The sequence below is a fragment of the Eublepharis macularius genome, chromosome 17 (assembly GCF_028583425.1).
Source record: "Eublepharis macularius isolate TG4126 chromosome 17, MPM_Emac_v1.0, whole genome shotgun sequence".
NCBI lineage: Eukaryota > Metazoa > Chordata > Lepidosauria > Squamata > Eublepharidae > Eublepharis > Eublepharis macularius.
This window is the reverse complement of record NC_072806.1, coordinates 24951614-24977998: the sequence shown is the minus strand read 5'-3', so window position 1 is coordinate 24977998 and position 26385 is coordinate 24951614. Positions and strand designations below refer to the sequence as shown.

The 26385-nt window shown below is 45.8% G+C and overlaps 1 protein-coding gene across 6 annotated transcripts in view; it reads right to left on the bottom strand.

Annotated features, from left to right (window-relative positions):
* Positions 1-4121: 4121 nt before the first annotated feature.
* Positions 4122-26385, bottom strand: part of GTF2IRD1 (GTF2I repeat domain containing 1) — a 129710-nt gene continuing 107446 nt past the window's right edge. For 5 of the 6 annotated variants that reach the window (XM_055001940.1, XM_055001943.1, XM_055001942.1 and 2 more), the window contains exons 23-28: positions 20784-20831; positions 13784-13861; positions 13023-13215; positions 9283-9320; positions 5691-5827; positions 4122-4373 (exon numbers count right to left, since the gene is read on the bottom strand). In XM_055001940.1, coding sequence (XP_054857915.1) covers positions 4305-4373; positions 5691-5827; positions 9283-9320; positions 13023-13215; positions 13784-13861; positions 20784-20831 — 563 coding nt within the window. In that variant the 3' untranslated portion in view covers positions 4122-4304. The remainder of the gene's footprint in view (positions 4374-5690; positions 5828-9282; positions 9321-13022; positions 13216-13783; positions 13862-20783; positions 20832-26385) is intronic. The other variant, XM_055001941.1, reaches the window with a different exon arrangement.

Below are 26385 nucleotides of genomic sequence, written 5' to 3'. Positions count from 1 at the left end.
GACGGAGGAAATAGCAGCACTGAGAAGCTATTTGAAATTTGGAAAAGGACATCCTCTTTCCCGTCTTGCTGCACCCCTGCTTGAAACCGAAGGATCGGCGCCCTGAGGCTGCTATCTAGTTATCTATCAGGAAGGCTAGTTCTTTTTTTATGTGCCATCAAGAAAAGGGGGGGGGATATCTTAAAATAGCATATGCATGTGTGTGCAGTCAAGTTGCAACCAACTCACAGGGACCCCCCATCAAAGGGTTCTCAAGCCAAGAGGTGAGCAGAGGTGGTTTGCCAGAGACTTCCTGCGTATAGCAACCCCGGTCTTCCTCGGGGGTCTCTTATCCTAGTACTGATTGAGGCCAACCCTGCTTAGCTTCCAAGATCTGATAAGATTGGACTATACTATGATGCTTTCCTGCAACATGGTGGTCTTCCTTTCAGGTAAATATGGGAATTAGCAATAAAGAATGTACTAAAGATCAGTTCATGGTTCTTCAAGGGATTCCTCAGGTTTGACCCTCAAATACTGCTGAGAATAGACTGGAAAGAACTGGAAAGATATTGGCTCTCTTCTCTAAGCACTATTTCTCCGAGCTCAAATTTGCTTGCAAAATCTCAAGTATCTATCTATCTATCTATCTATCTATCTATCTATCTATCTATCTATCTATCTATCTATCTATCTATCTATCTATCTATCTACTTCATTTTCATAGTATTTTCAATCTTCAGAGGTAGGAGCAATGCATGATCTAGGGACATGAACAGAGGGTGCAAAAAGTTTTGCGCTGGGCTTGAAATGGATCAACAAGATGGAAGAATGATGCTTTTTTCTAAAACCCTCAGATCATTTTTAAAAGAAGCATTTCTCAAAAGTTGTAGAGGCCAAATGCAAAGAATTTCACGGTATCTTGAATTTGGATGAAAGGCTGTTGCAGCTGCTCTGCTCTAAATACCAGCTGTGGATTTAAGATATGGGCTTGAATCTTGGCTTCGTTATGTTATGGAGAGCCAGTTTGGTGTAGTGGTTAAGAGCACGGGACTCTAATCTGGAGAGCCGGGTTTGATTCCCTACTCCTCCACTTGAAGCCAGCTGGGTGACCTTGGGCTAGTCATGGCTCTCTGGAGCTTTCTCAGCCCCACCCACCTCACAGGGTGTTTTGTTGTGGGGATAATATTGGCATACTTTGTAAACCGCTCTGAGTTGGCATTAAGTTGTCCTGAAGGGCGGTATATAAATCGAATGTGATGATGATGATGATGATGATGTACAGTTGGATTTTGCACCATTCTACTATGACCCTTCTGGGGGTAGATCGCCTTTATATGGAGTAAATAGTTCCAAGGGGGCAACTAAGGTCAGAAAACTGTGGAAGGCAGAGGTAAATCGTCCCTCTGCACTGCGGCCCTGATTCAAATCCTCCTCCCATGGGAATCTGTTCCCATATTTTCCACTGAGTCTAGTTTGATGTGATAATAATGAACCTGTGGTTGTAACTCTTCAGAGCTCAGCTGGAGACTCACATGACTAAACATTCCTCCATACAACAATCAGTGCACATAGCAAAGTAGCATGTCAGAGAGAATTTAGCCTTCTCTCTGACAAGCTAGCTTTCTATGTGCAAGAAACAGTTTTTCATCAGGAAAAGCATTCAGTCGTCTGACCTCCCACTTGCAATCTACAGTGGTGTGCCACCCATCTTTGCCACCTCTGTGAATCTCCAAAGATCCTTCCAGATTACACAGGGTAGATTTCTAAGTTTTTACATACTTTACTGCCAGACCAGTAACAATGCTATGCTCATCACTCCTGGCCTTTCGTTGCTGGTGGCGCCTGGCTGATTTAGGATGTCATTACGCATTTTCTCTCCAATGCATTCTGAGCGCAGCCTAAAAGTTGCAGATGCTGTTTGTTCCAACTTCTCTAGCATCCCGGCGTCATCTCGTTTCAAAGAAATGATTTTAATCAAAGCTGTCATTCTTTAATTAAACCCCATTGAAATGCCATCTGCTTGGGATTTTTTTTTAAAAAGCCAGTTTCATGTTTTACCACTTCTAACGAGGATTGTTATTGAATTTAGAACGCGTGAGTGCCCACGCAGCCCCCCCCCCCATCACCAAAACTCCTTCAAATGTCACAATAAAGAGGGAGATGTAGGAGGATTGCGTCTCCAGGATCTTAATTGCGATGGAATAAAAGTTCCTTCTGCGGATAATCACTTTATATACAGAAGCACACATGAAGAAACAGGCTCCGTTTGAAAAGATGGACAATTGCAGAAAATAGCAAGGATTAGCGGCAGACTGAAAACAGTAATAAAACAATCAGGAATTTCTCTTGCAATCAAGCAAAGAGGCAGATTGGCTTTTCCCCATGCTTTAGAGGAGTCCCTGTTCAACCGGAGGAGCAATCCCAGCCCAGGTCATCCTTTAGGGCAACAATATGAACACACACACATACAACACATCTGCCGTACAAAGACCACTGAACTATCTTGTTCATTATCAGCTGCAGGGGACACGATTCGGTCTCGCAGAAGGAGACGTTAGAAAAGAGCAAGAGTCCAGTAGCACCTATAAGACTAACCACATTTGTGGTAGGGGTATGAGCTTTCATGAGTCACAGCTCACTTCTTCAGAAGGCAACATGGTATCGGTCCAATCTCATCAGATCTCAGAAGCTTATTAGAGCTGGTACTTGGATGGGTGACCAGCAAGGAAGGCTCCATAGAGGAAGGCAATGGCAAACCACCTCTGCACCTCACTTGCCTTGAAAGCTCCTTGCTGGGGTTGCCATAAGTTGATTGTGACTTGATGGCACATACACACACACACACACACAAACACACAGGCAAACTACGGCTTTGGCGCCCCCATCTCCCATTCAAGAATAATAACATAATAATAATAATTTTTGATTTATAATATCGCCCTTCAGGACAACTTAATGCCCACTCAGAGCGGTTTACAAAGTATGTCATTATTATCCCCACAACAAAACACCCTGTGAGGTGGGTGGGGCTGAGAGAGCTCCAGAGAGCTGTGACTAGCTCAAGGTCACCCAGCTGGCTTCAAGTGGAGGAGTGGGGAATCAAACCCGGCTCTCCAGATTAGAGACAGAAAAGTGAGAAGGCTAAAATGAACATTTTGCTCACCATGTGGGCATACAAAATGAACAATATAAAAATAAATAAGCTCTTCAAAAGGCCTCCATGATCCATCATGGCAGCTATAGAAGACCAGAGTCAACAGATATGGAGATTCTAGAAGCCAGTTAACTCCCAGCTTCCCCTCAAGCCCGTAGAGGAAATTCCTCTCACCTGGTTTGGTGCCCCTCAAAATCTGGAGCCCTAGGTAATGGCCGAGGTTTACCTAGTGTTCGGGCAGGCCCTGGTCTTAGAGAGCTGCTGCCAGTCACAGTAGACAACGCATGGCTAGATGTGTCTCAACGGTGCGACTTCATTGTGCTTCCTTCTGTGGCCACAAACCCACGGGCCTGGTTTCTCCTGAAATAAAAGCCTCTGTGCAGATGTGGACGAAATTCCAAAGTGTTGACCAATGAGAGAGGGAGTTGAGGGAATATGGCTGTCAACTCGTAACAACCAGGCTGCGTGTTCATCCCTCTCCTGTCGCAGGTATTTAAAGCCTGGCTGAGGGAACGAACCGAAGGTCTTAGCCTGTGGCCTTGACGGACTAACCTGGCAGACACCAGCCCAAGACGTTTTGTCTACCTTTTTTTGACGTGTCCTTTATACTGTTTCGTTTATTTCAACTTATTTAAATTGTATTTGTGCGGGGTTCTTTTTTTGTAAGGGTTTAGACAGGCAATCTGTGTGGAAGCCTGAACTTTGTGTGTCTGTGAGAGAACATTTGTTCTATCTGAAGCAGGCAAACTGTGTGTGCGTCTGAAAAAGTTTATGTATATCAGTGTGACTGAGCCTATGAAAAGAAACTTTAAGAACCGAGAACCATCTTTGAACAGGGCCGGATCTAGGGTTGCCGGCGCCCAGGGCAACCCTAGTCCGACCGCTCATGTGCTCCCGGCGCTGCGTGATGATGTCATTTCTTTTCCTGCCCAGAAAGGGTGAGATTTTATTCCACAATAACTGGAAGCACTTTTCATAGCAAGGCAACACCTCCTTATCTTTTTTTTATTCAAAAAGGCCCTGGAGGCAGGAATATAGTGTAAAAATCATTGGAAAAACTAAAAGGCATTGATACATATTGGAATATACATTTTGTACATAAAAAAAATTACAGGTCATCATTGTCTGTGATTCGTTCGTCTGAGGTTCCGGTTCAGCAGCTGAGATCTTAATAGTTGATGGGTCCTGGGATTTGAACGTTAAGCCCGCCGTAGTCCAACATGTACATGGGCCATTGCTGGAAAAGAGCAACGTGTTAACAAAAGGATGAAGGAAGAAATCACAGCAGTGCATGATAGACAGCCAGGTCACCAGCTGAGCCCCCCTCCCCAATACTCTCTCAGCTGCCTTCTACCCCAGTCATAGTCTCGGTCCAGCTATTTCTTTGTTGTCGATTCTGTGGCTCTGGAGTCTCAGACTTACTACTTGAGATTCTTTAACTGGAGAAGCCACTTAAACACAGGGCTTCTAGCATGCAAACGTGCTCTCTCACTGAGCTGCATCCCTTCCTAAGTAGGGAGAATGCCCCTTAAAAGTCTTGGAGGACAGGGTGCTTCCAGCTCTCAGGGTGGTGGTGGTGGTGGTGGTGGGGAGTCCCCAAATTTGTTGAACCTGAGAACACTTTTCAGATTTCGAGAACAGGAGGCAAGCACTTCAATAAAATGGCTGCTGTCCTGGAGGGAGGAACCCATCACAAAATAAGGGCTACGGCAAATTACAAAGCACTGGAAAGTTCCATAAAAAGGAGGATCCAAGCCGAACATGCTCGTAAGAACAGCAACAACATTCGATTTATACACCGCCCTTCAGGACAACTTAATGCCCACTCAGAGCAGTTTACAAAGTGTGTTGTTATCCTCATGACAATCACTCTGTAAGGTGGGTGGGGCTGAGAGAGCTCTGAGAAACTGTGATTGACCCAAAGTCACCCAGCTGGCTTCAAGCAAAAGAGTGGAGGAATCAAACCTGGTTCTCCAGATTAGAGTCCTGCTGCTCCTAACCACTACACCAAACTGGAGGCAGCTGTTTTCAAATGGGTGCTCCCTGTAGATAATGTCTCCTGGGCTCTGATATGCACCCCCAACTCTGATAAAACTGAGGCCCCAGGAAACATATTGGCAGGCACCATGTTGGGGATCAGTGCCTTACAGAGTATGGTGAACAAACTGCCTTCTGCTAAGGCCTTACTTTACTTTTGAGTATATCTGAGGCTCCCTTGTCCCAAGTCATATCATTGGTCTCTCTCAGTATTGTGCTGGCAGTGGCTTTCCAAGGTCTTGGAGAAGCAAGTAGAAAATGCTGACCTTGATAAAATGGTATTTTCCCAAAGTGCATGGAATGTTTTTCTCCAAAGGAGCAAAGCAGCACATCCAGGAGAAAGAAGGAATAAAGCCCTTCACCCTGACATGCTGTCTTTCTATGTGCATGGATGTTTTTCTTTCATAGGGAAGACCGTTCAAGCATGTGTGCTTCCTCATGCAGTCTGGAGTGGTCCAGACCAGAAAGAGGTGGACTGCCTTCGTGAGAACTACAGTAGTTTTGTTAATATGTTTACCACGAGTGAAATCTGATTTGCTGATGATGTGGACTCCAGGTTGGAAGAGGAAGAGGAAGATGAGGATGAAGAAGAAGATACCGAATTCCCTTCAGAGATCCGCTTCCGCTTCCGTTTGGGAACGCTGCCATCAGTTTCTAGGAGAATTCAAAGGAAAAAATGTGCTTTAATTTGAAGGTTGTCTTTCCCCGTACAGCTTCCTCCAAAGATACATTCTCTGTAGTGTGACAAACACACACCAGGGCCGTTTCCAGATGGCTTACCTGCAGCCGCTCCATGCCGCAACGTCGCGGATCGTGCCGGGGAAAACGCGAAATATCGCGTTTTCTCGCGCGAGTTTTGCACGACATCACGCAAAACTCGCGTGAGAAAACACGATATTTCGCGTTTTCCCCGGCACAATCCGCAACGTTGCAGCATGGAGTGGCTGCAGGTAAGCCGTCTGGAAACGGCCCTGGAATTTTGACAGAGAAACACAGTACATTGGTGTATGCGTGGTGGTTTAAACCTCATCCTCCCATGCACTCTTTCTCCCCTGCAAACTGAAACCTCCCATCTGCCTCTTCTCCCCCTCAAATCCCACCCTCTCACCTGTTCTCCCCTTTCAAATCCCGCCCTCTTACCTGCGTCTTCTCCCCATCAAATCTCCCCCTCTCTCTATTGTTTTGCAGCTGCTCAGCAGAGACTGAACTACTTAGATGTTAGGTAAAAAGGTAAAGGTCGTCCCCTGTACAAGCACTAAGTCATTGCTAACCCATGGGGGATGTCACGACGTTTTCTTGGCAGACTTTTTACACGGTGGTTTGCCATTGCCTTCCCCGGTCATCTACACTTTACCCCCAGGAACCTGGGTACTCATTTTACCGAGCTCGGAAGGATGGAAGGCTGAGTCTGTCAGGGCTTGCCGCCGCTGCCGCTGGGCATGGCACTGGGCAGTCTGCTCCTGACGTCACAGGGGGGCCAGGGATTCTGCAGGACCCTGCTCTGTGGAAGGAGGGGCGGTATACCTCACCCAGACTCCCTCTCAGTCCACTCGCTGGCCTGCTCAACCTGGCCTGCTTACCCTCTGCATCCTCCTTCATCTCCTCCTTCCAGAACTCTCCTCCAAACCTCCACCCTTGCATCTTACTGCTCTCACTCCACATCATCACTCCTCACTCACACCCACCCACCACAGGGCTCTTCCCAGCCAGCTTTTATAGGGCTTCCTTCTACTGCCCCACCCCTCTTCCAGCCTGGCCTTGGGCTGCACCAAGCAGTTGCAGCTGGGGTAGCTGATCTGGCCCCACTGACCAGCACCAGCTGTGCCTTGTTCTCTGGCTGCCCAGCCTCCCTGCCTTGGCTGATTGCTGAAGGCATGTCCAGCTGCAGTCCCCTGGCTAGCAGCCCAGCCTCCCTGGCAGAGCTGATGGCTGAAGGTGGGTCCAGCTGCGGCTCCTTGGCTGGTTGCCCAGGGCTTCCTGCAGAGTGCCTCCAATAGCCCCACCTAGAGTGGCTTGGCTTTTGGCAACTCCTGGGCCAGGCTACTATTTTCTAGCTGGGGCATGGCTTTGGGTTGTTGGGGCTGCTGCTGCTTCTCCTCCTCAGGTAAGGTCTTTGGGTGGGTGACTGCTGGGCTCCCAATCCCTCTGCCCTTGCCCCCTTCCGCCTTGCCTAGCCCCCTTTCCCTCCCTAGGGGAGTGGGACTCGCTGGCCTCTCTCTGTCTCCCCCTGCCTCCTGAGGCCCTGGACTTTTGCCCCTTGCCCCTGGCACCGGCAGGTTCTGGCTCCATTTGCCTGTGGGAGGGGTTGACCTGCTGTCCCCCAGCTGCCCCCTCTGCCTGCCAGTCAGACCAGTTGACCTGCTGTCAGCTGGCTGACCAGTTGACCTGCTGTCTGCTGGCTGCCCCCTCTGTTTGCCCGTCAGCCCAGCTGACCTGCTGTTCCCTCCTACCAAGTCTGGGGGCTGGGACCCAGACCCCGGACAGAGTCAACCTTGAGCCGGCTACCTGAACCCAGCTTCCGCCAGGATCGAACTCAGATCGTGAGCAGAGCTTGGGCTGCAGTACTGCACCTTACCACTCTGCGCCACAAGGCTCTTCTCGCTCGCTTAGATCTTGGACTCCACTTAATTTCTGTTTCTGACTAGAGAATTCCTTTAGTCACCCCACACCACACATCTTTACTGAGAAATATTTCTGACTAAGTTCAATGGGACCTAATAAGCATTCTTGGGAAGTAAAGATCTTAAAGCTGTTTTAGTCCAATTCTTTTCGAGAGGACTTGCTTCCAGACAAGTGTGTCTTTCACTTTCAGGCTCCGAGTCAGATCAGAGATCATATCAAAGCTGCTCATCAAGGAAGCAGCGAGGGACCCATTTGAAAATATTCAGGGTGGCCTTTTCACTCTATAAATGGACATGAGAAATTTAAAACATTTTAAGAGCTTTAGATAAATGTATGGTGGTCAGGCCCATCAATGACTATTAGAACACTAGTTGCTGGTGAGGACAACATGGGCAGGCTTTGGCTTCTGTGTTGTCTTTCCAGGGCAGCTGATCGACCATTAGGGCAAACAGGATGACAGACACTTCATCTTATCCAGCCAAGCTCTTCATAATAGTTTGCTCTACATGGACCCGTTGAGATCAGTTTTGATAAGAATAAAGACGATCAAGATTCCATTCATATGACCCCTTACTAAAGGCCCTGTCATCACAGAGATGGTTAGCTTGTGTGTGAGCTGTACCACTCCAGATTTTAAATGCAGGATTAACATGTTTCTGATTGTAAATGGAGGATTAATAGCATTTATTTCATTATGAGCACTTGTGAGTAGGGGTGTGCATCCGAAAATGATTTGGGTTTACCGAAGCAGGAAAAAGATCTGGAAAAACCTGAATCCTGAAGCAGCAAGTCACTTCAGGATTCGGGAATTTAAACCCAGGGGTTTTTTTTAATGGGAAAAGAAGTGGTGGAACTCTCAAGAGGGAAATGAGGGACAAACACATGGGATTCTTTGAAATAATATTATTTTCATGTGCTATTGCCGAGTATTTTCAAGAGGTGCCAGAACTCCATTCCACCACATTCCTGCTGAAAAAAAGCCCTGTTTAAACTGCTTTGGAAAGCTTCAGGTAGAGCTGCTGCAGCACTTTTCTGCAGTGCTGCAGCTGCCGCCACTCTATTCGAAACTTTCTGAAGCGCTTCGGGAAGCTTTGATTCAGTATTTTTGAATTGGTTCAGCAATGTTGGGGCCAATTCGGAAATACCGAAATCATTCTGAATCAGGCTTGATTCGGGCTAAAAACCCGAATTGGAAACCCGAAGCACACACCTCTACTTGTGAATCACAGCTCCTTTCTGCAGATACAAGAAGGAGAGAGTGTACTGATGATTCTTCTTATGAGGAAGATTACAGGGAGGTGATTTCAGGGGGATGAAATCAGGATTAAAAAATGGGGCGGTGATATCCATGTATGCTGCTCTGAGCTTTCTGGAAAAGGGTGGGATAAAAATGTACCAGCCTGATAAATATGGTTAAGATGAGCAAAGACAGTTTCTCTCCAACATGCTGTTTTGGGCTACCCCCCTCTTTTCATTTTACAACTTACCTGGCAGTTTGCCCTCAGGGCCCAGGTCTGCAAATGGCCTGCATTTCAAAACACAAACAAAAATATGTGATTTAGATGAGGGGACATCCAACATCTCTCTCAAAAATTCATCAAGCTGATGCTGGCTAGTCTCATTGCACAGTATACCTGAGTGAAAACCATCTCGAATTCCAGACTGGAAAAAAAATTCTATAATTATAAAGGATTTATATTTCCTTCCTGCTTTTCAGCCAAAAAACTGGCTCCAAGAAATCAAAAGAGTCAATATAAAATGTTTCTCAGGGGCTGGGGTGGGAGGGTTTCAGCTTGAACTGGATCCAGGCATAGTGGAAGGGTACTTGGCTGCGTTCTGTTGCCTATATCTTGTAGATATAGAGTGATGAACCAATCCCTTCTCGTTCTGTGATGGGGAGGAGTTGGCTGGTTAGCTTTCTTCACAATTGCTCAGGAAGCTGTCAGAAGACTGGCTGTTTTGGTTCAGAATTTAGCGAGCAAACCAAATTGCATTGGTAGTATCCAATTTGGTCCTAGAGTTGGAAGGGACCTTCCAGTTCTTCTTGTGCAGCCCTCTCTCCACTTTAGGAACTCCAAAGCTAGATCATTCCTGACAGATGACTGTCCACCCCTCTGTTTGAAGACCTTCCAGCAAGGGAGGGCCTTCTCCAGGTCATCTAGCTGAAACACAAGAAGTTGACTTCTACAAAGGCAGACCATTGGTCTACCAAGGCCAGTATGGCCTACTGAACTGGCAGCAGCTCTCCGGGGTCTCAGGTTGAGGTCTTTCACATCCTACCTGGTCCTTTTTAAACTGGAGATGCTGGGGATTGAACCTGTGACCTCCTGCACACAAAAGCATATGCACCAAGCCACAGTCCCGCCAAGGTCAAACTGCTCTTATTGTTAGGAAGGGGCTTCTATTATTTAACCCAATCCTGTCTTCCTGTAACTTAAGTGCATTAGGTCTCCTCTGGCCTTCAGAAGGAGGAATAAAGTCGCCCTCTTCTATGCAGCAGCCCTTTGAAAAGCACGTTCATATCCCCGCTCGGTCTTCTCTTTTCCAGGCTGAACATTCTCATTTCCTTCAAACTCTCCTCACAGGATTTGTTTTCCAGACCCCAAGCAATCCTAACTGCAGTCCTCTGAACCTGTTCCAATTTGGCTACATCCTTCTTAAATGAAATCTTCCCAGCCTGTCACATGCGGTGGGCAGTTCCTTTCAGCTCACGTCTGTGAGAGGATTTTCTGACCCCTTTGGCAGTCACAAATTTACCTCTTCACTACCCATTTCCTCTCTTGCTTCTACACTATCTGGCAACAAACCCCAATTCTCCAATAACCACATGGCCTTTTGGGTGAATTCCCTTGGACTTGCCGCAGTGGACCAGTTCAGATTTATGGAATTTGTTGGCAGAAGATATGGTAAATGGCCACTTGCCTAGATGACTTTAAAAGAAGATGAGACACATTCATGAGGACATGTCCGTCAGTGGCTTTTAGCTACACGGAACCTCCATATTCTGGGGCAGTATACCTCTGAATGCCAGTTGCTTTGTGGGGAGGGGAGGAAGAGACTTTGGCCTCCATGTTTGCTTTTATTGGTTGGTCACTGGATGGACTTAAAAAGCTACAGGAAACAAACATTTGGGGACTTGGACTTAGAGAATGGATTTTGAAAGTTAATACAAAATTATTTGAAAATACAAGGTGACTTCCCAGAGACTGAGCAAATTATTCAAATTAACACGTCGGAATAAGGTACCTAATAAAGTCACTTTTACTCAAAAAATCAAAGGATACGATTTTATTACAACTCAGAAAGAAACTGCTAAAAACTGAAGGAAAAGAAATACAGATATAATAAAGAAACAAAAAGAATTTAGAAATCTGAAGTGAGTGTTGCAGCAGAGGCAAACAAGATATCGCTAGAAAATCCCTTTTGCCCTAGAAATATTCCTGACACAGGGGAAGAATATAACAACAACAGGTGAAGAAACGGAAGCATTTCTACAAGACTTGGAAACGGAGAACAGTGATCAAGGTTTGAGTTCAGAAGACGTGGGCGCTTCAGCTGGAGAGAAAGAAGGAGCAATCAGTAGGAGAAAGGAAGGGAGGAGGGGAGGAGAAAAATGAATGGAATTAAAATAATTTCAATGAATTTGAATGTCCTTCAAGTTAGAGGAAACGCCCATGTTTAGAGGAAGTGAGCCTCTATATACTAGTTGCTGGAGGGCAGTGAGGGGAGGGAGTTGTGGCCATCAGACCCTGCCTGTGGGTTTCCCGAGAGGCTCCTGGCTGGCCCCTATGGGAAACAGGATGCTGGGCTTAGATCGGACTTTGGTTTAATCCAGTGGACTCTTATATTCTTGTGATCCGGGTCTGCATCAACCCTGACTCTGGCTTTATGTCCCACGGTTGGGGAGGGACCACATCCAGCAAGCGTGCAACGTCCTAAAACATGCTGGGCTTCGATCCAGGCTAAATCAGCAAGTTGAACCGATTCCTCCTTCCTGCTGCAGACCCCCCCTCATGTCATTCCTCGGGGTCTCTTAGCCCCCAGAAGCAGTTTTTCATGTAGATCCGAGGGGTGTAGGAGGAAGGGTGGAAAGTTCCATTCTGCTGATGGAATTTCTAGTTTTAGTCCAGCCCACTATCATGACATATATAATACCAGGGCTTTTTTTCTGGGAAAAGAGGTGGTGGAACTCAGTGGGTTGCCAGCACATTGGGCAACTCTTGGTGGGAGATGGTGCCCCTGGTACCACATGTGCGCATGCAAAGTGCACGCATGTTCCCAGGGCCAATGATGTCACTTTGGGTCAGCTGGAACAAGGGGGGAGTTTTTAAAAGTTTAAATCACCCTTGGCGAAAATGGTCACATGGCTGGTGGCCCCGCCCCCTGATCTCCAGAGGGCAATCTAAACTCCCCTCTGTCTGGAGATCAGGGGTGGGGCCACCAACCATGTGACCATTTTCAAAAGGTTCCAGAACTCCGTTCCACTGCGTTCCAGCTGAAAAAAAAGCCCTGTATAATACCATAGCAACAGTGGAATGTATGAAATTGATCCACATGTTAATATGTCAACCAAGATTGGTTTTCTTTTTTAAATACTTTTTAATTATAAAATTTGGGGGGGGTTGTTTTGTTTTTTGTTTTCATTTTCCTATAGATTAGTTTTCAAGAATCATTTATAATTTTTTTCATCCCCATTCCTTCCCTAAAGCAAAGCAGGCACTAGCCGAGAAGCCAAGGGAGGGAGGGAGGCAGAAATAAAAGGATCCTCGAGGAAACTAGGGCATAAAGTCTTTGGAGATTTCTGCATTTCAGTGAAAGAATAAAAGGTGGAGATTAACTGACCACAGCTTCTCAGAGAACATGCTGTAACCCTACACCGCAGCAATGAGGTTAAGTTTACGGCCTGCTGGCATCTTACAGAGGAAGCCAGCAAGTTCAGACCTTTACACCATGGCTTGAGAAATGTTTTCAACCATTTTATCTTTTTAAACTTTATAACATCAAGCCTGACCAAGAGACCTGGTGGTCTGGAAAAGCTTTCATGGTGTTTCGTGCTAATTTGGTTGGTCCAATAAAAGGTGTTAGATGGGTTTTGTTCTTGTTCTGGGGATTTTGCATGGATCGATATGGCTGAGCTTTAATTGCAGAAGGAAAAAGCTGTTCTGACTTCACACCGGCAGAGGGCACTGTCGCTGCACAGACTGCTCATCGAAGTGGCAAAACTTACTGGAGCTGGTTGATAATGGCCATCCGGATACGGTCTCGGGCTTTGAGAATCTTCTCCAACCGGTGGATGTCGTATGTGTTGGGGTTTCGAAAAGGGATGTCGTCTGGAAGGCCGGTCACTTCAATGGCATCAGGACTGTCCCTGATCAGTTTATATGGCACCAGGACTGGCCGGTTCAGACCCAAAGCTTCTCCTGTAGCAACAGCCAAGGTGAGGTAGAAGGGTTATGGAATAGAACAGCATCATTCCAGCTACAGAGCTCCACAATTCCCGAAAGCAATAGCTATCAAAAACGTGTGTTGAAATTCTCTTCTATGTATCTAATTCTCAACAGAGAGCCAGTTTGTATAGTTATGGAGAGCGGCAGGACTCTAATCTGGAGAGCCAGGTTTGATGCCCCACTCCTCCACTTGAAGCCAGCTGGGTGACCTTGGGTCAGTCACAGCTTCTAGCAGCTCTCTCAGCCCCAACCACCTCACAGGGTGATTGTCATAAGGATATTAATAACACACTTTGTAAACTGCTCTGAGTGGCTGTTAAGCTGTCCTGAAGGGCAGTATATAAATCGAGTGTTGTTGTTGTTGTTGTTGTTAACAGAATTTGGGAAAACTGAGTTTGAATCCCCACTCTGCCATGGAAGCTTTTAATCACAGCAAACTGAGTATCAGGGGGGTGGGGAGCAGAGAGAGGTTAGGGGATACTAAGAATCCAAGTCTGTGCTGGAACCCACAGAGAATCCAGCTTAGGGAGTGGCCACTCACCGTATTTTTCATTGAAGAGCTCCTTCACTTGCTCTCGGAGAATCACCTTCTCGCCCAACCTGTTGGCGTCGTCTTCATCTGCAAAAACCCCCCAGAAACAGAGTTGTAAAATTAACAGCATTTCCCTGAGGTCTCCTGTTGAGATCAGTGTGTTGTGTGTGTGCGTGTGTGCGTGCATGTAAAGCGCTGTCAAGTCACAGTCAACTTATGGTGACCCTGCAGTTTTTTCAAGGCAAGAGAAAAATAGACGTGGTTTGCTATTGCCTGTCTCTGCGCAGCAACCTTGGACTTCCCTGACGGTCTCCCATTCAAGAACTAACCAGGGCCAACCCTGTTTAGCTTCTGCGATCTGATGCAATTGGACTAGTCTGGGCCATGTAGGAATTGTCCCCAGGACTCCTGTTTCTTTTCACTGCAGTTGACTAAAGGCCAACCTACACATTCCCAATGGGGAACAGGCAGCTGTATTGCAGGAACTCATTAGCATAACTCATTAGCATATGCCACACCCCTTGCCATCCTCAGAAGTGTGTCATTAGCATAACTGATTTGCATATGTCACACTCCCTGACCTCACCTATCCTGGCTGTTTTGGTCCCAATCCTGGCCATTCCGGGCTGAAACTGGGCCCAAAATGGCAAAAAAGGGCTGAAAATGGCTGAAAAGGGGCCAAAATGGTCAGAATTGGGCCGCTGCTGAGCGGGAGAGTGATCCACCAACCGTAAGAGGTCTGATCCTGGCCATTGTGGGACTAATCCTGGCTGTTTTAGGCCCAATTCTGGCCATTTTGGGCCCAATCCAGGCCAAAATGACCAAAAATCAGATGGGCAGGGCCACCTGACATGTGACCTCTTCGGAGGACTACTGGAACTACGTTCCTGTGCGTTCCCCCTCAAAATGAGCCCTGCTTGAATGCTGATCTGTATCTTGTATTCTAATAAATATGTTGTCCCAACTCCCATTTATAGAAATAACAGGGAATGCTGGGGACAGATGTATATGAATGGACAAAGCTATCTTATACCGGGCATGTATTACGAACAGTTGAAGCTGCTTTATATGCAGGGGGGCCATAAGAGTATCATTTAGCTCGGTCTTGCTTGCTCTGACTGGCGATAATTTTCTTAGGGTCCCCAACTTCTGCTCTCAAAGACCTTTTAAATGGCAACGGTGGGGGCCAAGCTTGGGATCATGCAAATTCTTAGCAAGTGCCAACTGTCCCACTGAGATATAGCGGGATCTGTAGGTAGAAAGTAAAAGGGACGAACATTTACCCACCTAAGTGCCTGCTGACCATACCCCAAAAATATCCTGTCGCCACACCACCCATGACCATTCACACCAATGAGGCACATCCAGTTTTTCTGTTAAGCTGGGGGTCGGGGGGAGACATGAAACTGCTAGATGAATTTTCAGGGGACACTCTGTAGATGGGGGAAGGGTTAAGCACCTCCCTTGAGCTTACCGATCCTTCCCTCCAGTCCATGTTAGTGTTTCAAGAGGAAAACAGAGCTTAGAACCCCCATGTTGCCCTTAACAACCAGCTCAGCTTTTATTTCAGGATGAAAGACAACCTGTATGGTTAGAGTGTTGTACTCAGATCCGGAAGACCCAAATTCAAGTCCCCCACTCTTCTGTTGAAGCTTGCTGGGTGACCTTTGGCTAATCAACACATTCTCAGCCTAGCCTACCTCACAGGGTTGTTGTTGTGAGGACAAAATGAAGGAGACGGATGCATGCGCCTCAGAGGAAAGATGGGGTGAAACTGGGACAGATAGAAAGGGAGGAAAATGCCTGATGAAGCCGGGGACCACTGATCAACTCCACTCGTCTTCTGATTCATCTCCAGAATATGAGAATAAACACGTGGTATCAGCTTGTCATTTTTCTTTGAATAACTCATGAAAGTAAACAGGCCACAGAGATTACTGGGAAAGGATGAGGGACTCTGGGAAATTGTTGGGGGGGGAGCATTTACCCCCAAGCAAAATAATTAAAGTTACATGGAATCCAACCTCAAGCATTTCTGCCAATTCTGGAACAAAGCCAATTAACTCCAATGCAAAGAAGAACTGATTTTTTTGTCTGGCACCAGAATGCCTGTCGGCTGTGGGGGAGCAGGGAGGCATATCAATATGACCGAGAGCCAGACATCCCCAGCCATGCTACCGTTGGCATTGGTGCATTCACCCTCTGCTTATGAATTCTCTAAGGCAAACAGATTCCTGTGCAACACAAAACGTTCCTATCTCGGAGCATCTTTCCCGTACTGCCCAAAAACGTGCTGAGAGGGAAGTCTGACTGCAGAGCAACCTCTGACTACGCAATTTCGCAATTTCAATTCTTAGCAAACCAACCACAGCCCTTCCAAGTGCTCACAATATCTTTGAAGTGGCAAATATGGTAACAGCTTTCCCTGTAGAACAAGACTGCAATTCCCTATGGATCACCCTCCATCTTCGAGACTGTTGACTTGAAGGGGTGGATAGAGCTGGAACCCTGGGGGGGGCAGTTAATGAAGAGGTACAGGGTCGACTTCCACCACCCCTCTTTCCACCACTGATGCTCAGTTGGATACATGTGGGTGCGTAGATGGTAGCAGACAAAGAAAGGGTTAAAAGGGAGGTTTGGGAGGAGATGGGCACATTTGCTTGGTTTGGAAGAGTAACATTTTCTAAGTAGTTATTCGCAACATTTTCATTATTGCCATTTTTTAAAAAATTACAAACCACAATAACATCTGTCCCCAAAATCAGAAAGCCACCTGACAACAGAATAAAACTGTGGACTATACCACAGTCTGGGCTCTGCAAAAGACATTGTGGATTTTTTTTTCTTTTTACACTTTCCTTCAAAATGAGGCTCTAGATGTGGGAATTCTACATCCTTGGGGCAACCAATAAAAAGGCCCTGTCTCACAGATGGTGTGACAGATGGTTTTGAATTCACCAGCAACGGTGCCCTGACCAAGACCTCAACAGTAGGACTTGATAGCTAATTGTTCAGGAGTAGGTGCTTCCTAAATTATTCTGGATTTTAAAAATCAAAATCAGCCCAGGAATATGATGAAGTACAGGCTATTGCACAGGGTCCTTGGGTTTGCAAAATGCCACAAATCAATGCATAATTTTAATGACTGTTTTAAGATTGCTGTTGATTTTATAGTTGATGATTAATTTATTGTATTTTATGGATGATGTGAGCCACCCTGAGCCCATTCATGGGGAGGGCGGGATATAAATCAAATCAGATCAATCAATACATAAATGACTAAAATTGGATTTTTTAAAAAATGTTGTTTTAGCACCTTTGCCATTTTCCTGCTGTTCTGTTGCATTTGAGTTAGGACGATGAAAAAATGTTATAATGCAAATATGCTTCAAATAGGCTGTAATTTACATTTGGAACCGCAAGTTGCCCGAAATGCTCTTAAAATACTAAAATGTTGTCCCTCACGCTTGTATCCTTCCTCCAAGGAACTCAGGGCAGCGTGCCAGAGTGGCAGCTATCCCATTTTGACCTCAGAACAACCCTGCGAGGTAGACACAGAGAAACTCGAGTCTCCCCGTTCTAAGTCCACCAGCCTCCCCACTGGCTTCAGCCTTTATTTTTAAGAAATGCAACAGAAACATTTGAAGCTGCCTCATCTGTCTGCTCATCACATTTTATCCCAACCTTGACCCCAAGAGGTCAGAGCAGCAGGGGTGGTCTTAGTGATTCTGAGGCCGTGGGCAAAAGTCCAGGTTGGGGCCACGGAATCACTGCCCCCCATGCTGCCCCGAGCAAGAGGCAGCCTCTGCAGCCGCCCAAACAGGGTGGCCACCGACTGCTGCTGCTGCTGCAATTGAGCAGCTCAAGTCTCAGAGATGGCAGGTGAAAGCACCTGGGCAGAGCCTCTACTGTAGTGAGTGGGTGGGTGGGAGGAGCCTCTGCCATGCTGAGGCATTTCCCCCTGCACTGACTCCTCCCTAGCACTCACCTGGCCCTTCTGGTCCAGCGGAACGCTACACCTGCCCTGCCCTGGGAGAAGACGGCACCCCACCTCAATCCCTTGCCTCCTCTCCACAGACAGTGTCAGAGGCGCCGCAGCTTCTCAACTGGCTTTTCCTCGCCCTGCCCGTCATTGCACTGCGCAACTGGTTGCCAGCCCCTACCTGGCCAGCTGCACAGCTACCAGATGTGACTTACTTGATGCCTACCCTCCTCACCATGACAGAGAGCAGAGAGCGGTGAAGTATAACACTTGGACTGTCACCTGTGTCCCAGAACAGCTATCCCGGATGCTCTGGGGCTAAGAGTCTCTCTACACAAGACATCTGACATGTGAAGAACACATGTTGGGAGATGCAAAGGTAGCCAGGAAGGGCAGAGTTGGCGGTAGGGAAAAGGCTTTGCTATACACTGGAGCTGTGTAAAGGAGCTGTGAAATGCCAGAATGGAAACTTCAGCCCATTATAACTTCTCCAGGTCCAAGCCTGGCTCTGGAAGGCAGCTTCAGCCCATTTCCATTCCTTGCTGCCCTCTGGTTGTGATCCCACACAGTTTTAGACCAGAGAGGTGAAATTGACAGAGCTTTCCGGGAGGCAAAGATGAAATTAACAAATCCTCTGAGGAGAGATCTCTGCTGGCTCTGGCTCTTTAAACTGCGCTTCCCAGCTAACATTGTGTCTCTCTACACTTGACAAACACACGCTGGGGCGTCTCGTGTAGAGAGACTCTAAGACCGCCCCTGCAGAGCAGCACACATAGTCCTTCCCTCTTCCATTTTGTCCTCATCACAACCCTGCAAGGTAGGTTAGGCTTAGAAAGACCACATCTGACTCAGGATGATGGGGTGAGCTTCATGGCCAAGTGGGGATCCCGGGACTCTCTGGTCCAAATCACTAACCATTAAGCAGCATTACCAGGCAGGTGTCTTTCCTAGCCCTGCTATATGAGATCCTTTGAAGCAGAGACACTCGGGACTGAACCAGGAATTTTCTGCTATCGGCCTCTGAGGCAATGCACTTTCTTGGACCCACGAGAGGACCGTGGGTCTGTGTCGCAGAATCCAGAGAAGAGCAGCCACGCTGGATCCAACCAAAAGTTTCATCCGCAACGTTTGATCCACTCCAGCATCCTGCTCCCCACAGCAGCCAATCAGAGGCCTCCAGGAAGCCCACTAGCAGGACATGAAGCCAGTAACATTCTGCCTTTGTTCACCCTCCATCAACTAGTATTCAGAGGTACACTGTCTCTGAACATGGAGGCTCTGTTTAGCTATCATGCTGAGTAGCAATTAACAGACATACCCTCCATGAGACAAGCACGTAAGAGTAAGCAAAAGTAGTATACTCTCCTCCTCCAAGATCATCCCGATCCCAGAATGCTGGGAGCTCTGTTTATCACACCCCACCTTTCCCTTACAATTCCACATTAGAACCAAACATAATACAATAACACCCCAAGGAAATGCCTCCTGCTCAACCCCACATTAAAAGCCATCACGAATTAAACAGCCTTATAGCTCCTCCTAAAAGCTTCTGAAGACAACACCCCATCATTCCTTTAAAGGAGCCCATGCCACAAAGTAGGAGCCACTATAGAGAAGGAACAGTGGGGGAACAACTAGAGGTGGTGGAACTAGAGGACTATAACTGACATGGGGGGTCTAAGAGGGGACATGGCGTCTCTACACAAGATGTCTCGGTGCATGTTCGTCAAGTGTAGAAAGACGAAATGTTAGCCGGGAAGCATAGTTTAAAAAGACAGAGCCAGCAGAGATCACTCCTCAGAGGGTTTGGAAGGCTCTGGTCAATTTCACCTCTCCAATCTAAAACTGTGTGGGATCTCAACCAGAGAGGGCAGAGAGGAATGGAAATGGGCTGGAGCTGCCTTCCAGAGCTGGGCTTGGACTTGGAGAGGATATAATGGGCTGAAGTTTCCCTTCTGGCATTTCACAACTCCTTCACACAGCTCCAGTGTATAGCAAAGCCTGCCACCAGCTCTGTTTTTTAAAACTGTCCTTCCCAGCTAACATTGCATCTCTCAACACATGTTCTTCACACGTCAGCTATTTCATACAGAGTCTTTCAGATATTTTGGGCTTAGCCATAAAAGGTGCCCTGACCTGGATGGCCCAGGTGAGCCTGATCTCATCAGATCTCAGAAGCTAAGCAGGGCTGGCCTTGGTTAGTAATTGGATGGGAGACCTCCAACGAAGACCAGGGTTGCAGAGGCAGGCAATGGCAAACCACCTCTGTTAGTCTCTTTCCATGAAAACCTCACCAGGGGTCGCCATAAATCAGCTATGACTTGAGGGCACTCTCCACCACCACCTGTGAAAGGCACTTGGAACTGAAGGGGGAAGCAGCAGCCAGCACAGCTATTTTAAAACAGGGGAAACATGTCGCCATAGGGTAGTCCCTGATAATCAGGCTGCCCCGTTCTGAACTAACTGCAGTTTCTGGGTTATCTTCAAGCGCAGCCCCACGTACGTAGCGCATGCCACAGTAGTTCAGTCATGAGGTTCCAAAGGCACAGCTGTGTCACCTGATCCTAAGAAAGAGGTGGGTTTTTTCAGTAATGTGGCACGTATTTATCTCACCTTTTCTCCAAGGGGTTCAGGGAGGTGTACAGCAGTCTCCCTATCTCCATTTTATCCTAGCAACAACCCTGCAGGGTAGGTAAGGCTGAGAGAGAGTGACAGACCCAAGGCCACCCAATGAGCTCCGGTGGCAAAGTGGGGGTTAAAACTCGGGTCTCCCAGATCCCTGCCTGATGTTCTGACCATGACACCACCACTTTCAAATAGTTTTTTGCAACTCCCTAACTTCGGACCAGGGATATCCCAGATCATAAGCATCACCAGCTACGGCTGCAATGGGAAATTATTCTCCCCCCACCCATCCTGAAATTTAGATCCTTCTTCGTTTTTCCTCTTCTTTTGAAGACACCACATTTTTTTAGTAACGCGTTCCTTGTCTGCTACCATCCACAACACAGCAACTGAGCAACGTACCGTGCAAAGCAGCATAAGCTTTTTCCAAGGTGGATATCCGTCTAGGGGCTACGGCATAAATTAAGAAAAAGAGAGAGGGAGAGAGAGAAAGAGGGATAAAATGGTGAGTGGGATTTAGTTCACTGCACAAGACAAGCCCAGTAGAAATCTGGGCACAACCTTCTGAAGAACACACTCCTCCGCAGTCTGGGATCCTATGATAGTAAAGTCAGATAAATACTTTTGAAGTGATCCAGAGACACGGTTGTCTGTGGTGTATGTACACAGACACGTTTCCTTGGTCCCACTGCAGCCTCTGATCAGAGACATTTGTGGATGGAAAGCCTGCTTTGCAAATCCAGAATGTCCAGGTTCATTCCCGTTGCATCTCCAGTGAAATGGATCTCAGGGAACCAGGTTAGGAAAGAGAGCAGCCCAAAACTAGAATGCTGCAGCAAGTCAGAAGTGACAATACTGAGCTCGGTGAATCAAGGATGTGGCTTAGCGTAAGGCAAATGTATGTATTGGGAAGGACTCAGCAGGCAAAAAGACTTCTGCCTTGGAGAGCTGTTACCAGCTAGAGAGGATAGTACTTGGGGAGGGGTGAGGTTTGGAAGAACAGCACCTTTTGCTGAACGGTCCCAGCTTCATTTCCACAAGGCATCTCACACTAAAGTATCTCAGGTAGCTACTGTTTGGAATAACTCCCCTTGTGCCTGAGACCCTAGCCGGAGGCGTGCTGCCTGCCAGAGTAGACAGCAGTAAGCTAAATGATTAGTGACACTTTCACATGCACCATATCCATCTTTCATGGACAATCAATTGGAAAGACGTTTTGGAACTTTATTCTTAAATGATTATGGCAGCAAGACTAATGTATGCACAAAAATGGAAAACTCCAACATTGCCTACAATGGAGGAATGGAGGATAAAGGTTTTGGAATTTGCATCGATGGCAAAACTTACTTCACTAATTACAGAAAGGACAATATCTACATTTTTGGTTGAATGGAAACCGTTTATAGACTTTTTACATGAAATGGATAATTATTTGATGGTATGTTGATTTATGGATTAACGAATATGAACTATAGAAAAAAGAGGGCTTTTATTCTTAATATAAAAAGAGCCCCGTGGCGCAGAGTGGTAAGCGGCAGTACTGCAGCCCAAGTTCTGCTCACAACCTGAGTTTGATCCTGGTGGAAGCCGGGTTCAGGTAGCTGGCTCAAGGTTGACTCAACCTTCCATCCTTCCGAGATCGGTAAAATGAGTACCTACCCAGTTTTCTGGGGGTAAAGTGTAGATGACTGGGGAAGGCAATGACAAACCACCCCATAACAAAAAGTCTGCCAAGAAAACGTTGTGGTGCGAATTCCCCCCATTGGTCAGTAATGACTCAGTGCTTGCACAGGGGACTACCTTTACCTTTACCTATTCTTAACACAGAATAAGTGAGAATTTGAATATGATATATACTTGTCAAGGAGAAAATCAGAAATCAGCTTGTAGTTTAGTTTTTCTTTCATTTTTCTTCTTTACATTTCCTTCTTATTATTAGCTGTCTTTTCTGTTCTCTCATGTTTATATGTACTGTTAGTTTGGTTCTTAGGTGATTGCACTTTTTCTTTCTTTTACGTTTATTGTTTAAACAAACTTAAGTTATCACAAATTATCATATGCACCATATCTGTCTTTAGAAATAACACACCACTAGTTTGATTTTACACAAACTGGGTGGTGGGTGGGGAGGGGGAGCACAGCATTAGCTCTGCTTGCAGGAAGTCCCAAAAATTCAGTCCACAGCATCTTCAGTTAAAGAATCTCAGTTATCTCTCACGTACAGACCCCCAGGTGACATCAAGAGACTTTATACCTAGCTGGTACCCAATCTTAGAATGCCTAATGAAACAACACGAAATCCCCCCAAAGACTTAAAGATGAAGATCTGTGGTAATTTGGAAGTATATAATTCCTCTGTATCTCCACGACTAGTTCTACACATCCGCTTCTACACGCTCAGATACAACAGCACATAACAGGATGGATATTCAAAACAGTAAGATATAATCATTGCTCTGTGACTGTATATGAATTGTAAATATATGTTATTTTCGAAAACATACTGAATGTAATAATTGTTTACAGATACCTATTCTTGTAAAATCAGAAATCAGCTTGTAGTTTAGTTTTTCTTTCATTTTTCTTCTTTACATTTCCTTCTTATTATTAGCTTCTTATAATTGTATGCATGATATTTTCAAAAACATACTGAATGTAATAATTGTTTACAGATACCTATTCTTGTAAAATCAGAAATCAGCTTGTGGTTTAGTTTTTCTTTCATTTTTCTTCTTTACATTTCCTTCTTATTATTAGCTTCTTATAATTGTATGCATGATATTTTCGAAAACATACTGAATATAATAATTGTTTACAGATACCTATTCTTGTAAAATCAGAAATCAGCTTGTAGTTTAGTTTTTCTTTCATTTTTCTTCTTTACATTTCCTTCTTATTATTAGCTGTCTTTTCTGTTCTCTCATGTTTATATGCATTGTATTGTTTATATGTTATTTGTATTGTTGCTGATTTTGAAAACAAACAGAATTTGGGAAAAAAAGAATCTCAGTTACAGGCACTGGGAAAGACCTTTCTGTCCTAGACCCCCGAGAGACACTGCCAGTAACAACACGGAGCTGGACAGATCCCGGCGTGATTCGGCATTTTAGGTTTATTCTATTTATTTAAAACCTTTTAAAGCCGCTTTCCCATCCAACTTAGAATCCCCAAGACAGCAAACGATAAAAACATTAAAATAATTTTACCCACCCACCCCCACACACATATAAAACAGTTAAAAATACACAGATACATGAACGGGAAGGAGAGTGGATGAGAATCAGTTAGGAAATGCAAAACAAAACAGAAAAATCTTCTGGCAAAAGGCAGTAAGAGGAGGGAATTCCACAGTTGGGTGCCGTGACCAAGAAGGCCCTTTCTCGGGTTGCTACCCAAATAGCCTCAGATGGTAGGGCCACCTGAAGAAGGGCCTCCACAGATGGCTGCAGTGGTTAGGTGGGTTCATATGGGAGTAGGGAGCTTCATGCGCTAGAAAGGGGCACATAGTTCCACGGTAGCGCATGTGTTTTGTTCTGGCTGGCTAATCTGCCCATAAAGCAGAACAAACGCTACCATTTTATTTAATGTGTTTATTTATGGGATTTTAAGCCATTTTTCTCCCAAAGGTTCCAAAAAGAAAAGAAAAGAAATACAGCAAAACCACCAAAAAGAGAAACAATGCACCATCGTAACATGAAAAATAAAGAATCTTTATGTCTGTATTTACAATCAGCAGCCGCAGCTGATATTCAGGGATTCTCCCACCTTCTGCTACTACTGCTCCGTGACTATGATCACACAGGATCCAGATACTATCTTCTCATAATAGAAAAGAGTCCAGTAGCACCTTTAAGACTAACCACCTTTATTGTAACATAAGCTTTTGAGAACCACAGCTCTCTTCGTCAGATGCATCTGACGAAGAGAGCTGTGGTTCTCAAAAGCTTATGCTACAATAAAGTTGATTAGTCTTAAAAGTGCTACCGGACTCTTTTCAATTTTGCAGCTACATACTAACATGGCTAACTCCTCTGGATCTATCTTCTCATAGAATCTTTAAAGTTGTTTTTATGTATCTACTTCTGTATTTTTGTATACACTTCTATATTTTTGTACTATTTCGGTTATTCTACCTTTCCCCCCCGCCCCCCTCCTTGCATTTCTGGGTCCACTTAAGTCTTCCTTCTCCCTATGCTTTCTCATGCAAAACAAGTGACTGCAACCGTCTTACATACAATTTTGCTTAGAAACTTTTAAAAAAATAAGAGACAAGCTGAATTCCCCAAAAACTATGCAGAGGAAGCATATCAGTATACAGGGCTTTTTTTCAGCAGGAACGAAGTGGAACTGAGTTCTGGCACTTCTTAAAAATGATCACATGGCTGGTGGCCCCGCCCCCTGATCTCCAGACTGAGGGGAGTTTAGATTGCCCTCCGCGCCGCCAAGTGACGCGGAGGGCAATCTAAACTCCCCTCCATCTGGAGATCAGGGGGCGGGGCCACCGGCCATGTGACAATTTTCGCCGAGGGCGATTTAAACTTTAAAAAACTCCCCCCTTGTTCCAGCTGACCCAAAGTGACGTCATTGTGCGGTCCTGAGTTCCACCACCTCTTTTCCCAGAAAAAAAGCCCTGTCTGTATATATTTCTTCTTCTGTTTGCATATTCTGCTTCTAAATGGCGCATGAATTTCCAGTTGATGTTTTTTTAAAAACATTTCACAAGATTGAGACAGCCTCCCACTGGGCAGGATTTTTGATATAGAGAAACATCATTTTCTAAGCCACCATTCAAGCAATTATCATTTTCTCCCAGGAAAAATAAGATTCCTCCACTCCTGCCTTCAGAAAGAGCAAACCAGTTACTGCATTTAAGGGCTGGGTGGGTCACTGTTGCATAAGTGAAAGAGGTACATCTTGGCTAGCACCTGTGACAAGCAGTACAAGTCTCCCCAGTCCCTGCGCTCGCACCATCCTGAAAACTTCTAAAAAGAGCATGCTTTAGCTATACTTTTAAATTCTCGAAAAGCTGAGCCCTAGCCAGGCCATAATGACATAGGGCAAGACCACACATTTATTTCATGTATTTATTTCAAATACTTTCAATCTATCGATCCACAAGGTGGCTGACAAACAACTGCGTTCAAAACAAACATCAAAACTATACAGAATAATCCAAAATGAAATGCGACTGACGACAACAAAAACAGGCAAAATCAGCACAGTAAATCAGCCGCAGAATCAAAACCATCTGGAGTCATCTTCAATTCAAAAATCCTACTCTACCTTTTTTAAAGCATTTTTTTCTTGTTTGCTGATAATGCATGCCTTGAGCACAACAAAAACCATCTCAAAAGAGCTTTCCCCTTCTCGGTGATACAGGAAGATGAATGCTTTCCCACTTCAGAATGAAGGGGGGGGGGCCTTTTTAATCAAGTAACACAATTTCTAATCTAATCAATGAATCAACTGAACACTGCCAGAATAGTAATAATACACCAAACTCTGGAAGCTACCCATAGCTGGTGATTATTCTGAGCAATACAGAACAATAAACAGGTCTGGGAAACAGGAGTGTTTGCCACGACACACACAGTTGGGGGCGGGAGGGAGATACACAGAAGGGAAGAGGGAGATGGTACCAAATGATTACCTTCCGATACCTGGGAGGATGCTGCGGTTTCAAATCAATTGGGGCAGGGGGAGAAAAAGGAAATAAAAATCAGGCAAAAAATGTTGAATAACCTACAATGGGTATTAGCAATCCAGTCTGAAAGCGCTTGCGCCAACGGGCTGGCCGGCAGCCGTGGTGGTGGGCCACATAATGATTTCTGCAGTGGCGCATCAGCTGACACATTGCTGTTTGTGAACCAATGGCTCTGGAGCACAAGAAGAGCACCTGGTGCACAGGCCGAGTCCCCTTGGCACACAATAGCTGCTCCCTTCTCTTCTGTGAGTGATGGAACAATCTACACAGGCAGCGAGGAACCTCCATCCACCTGCAAAA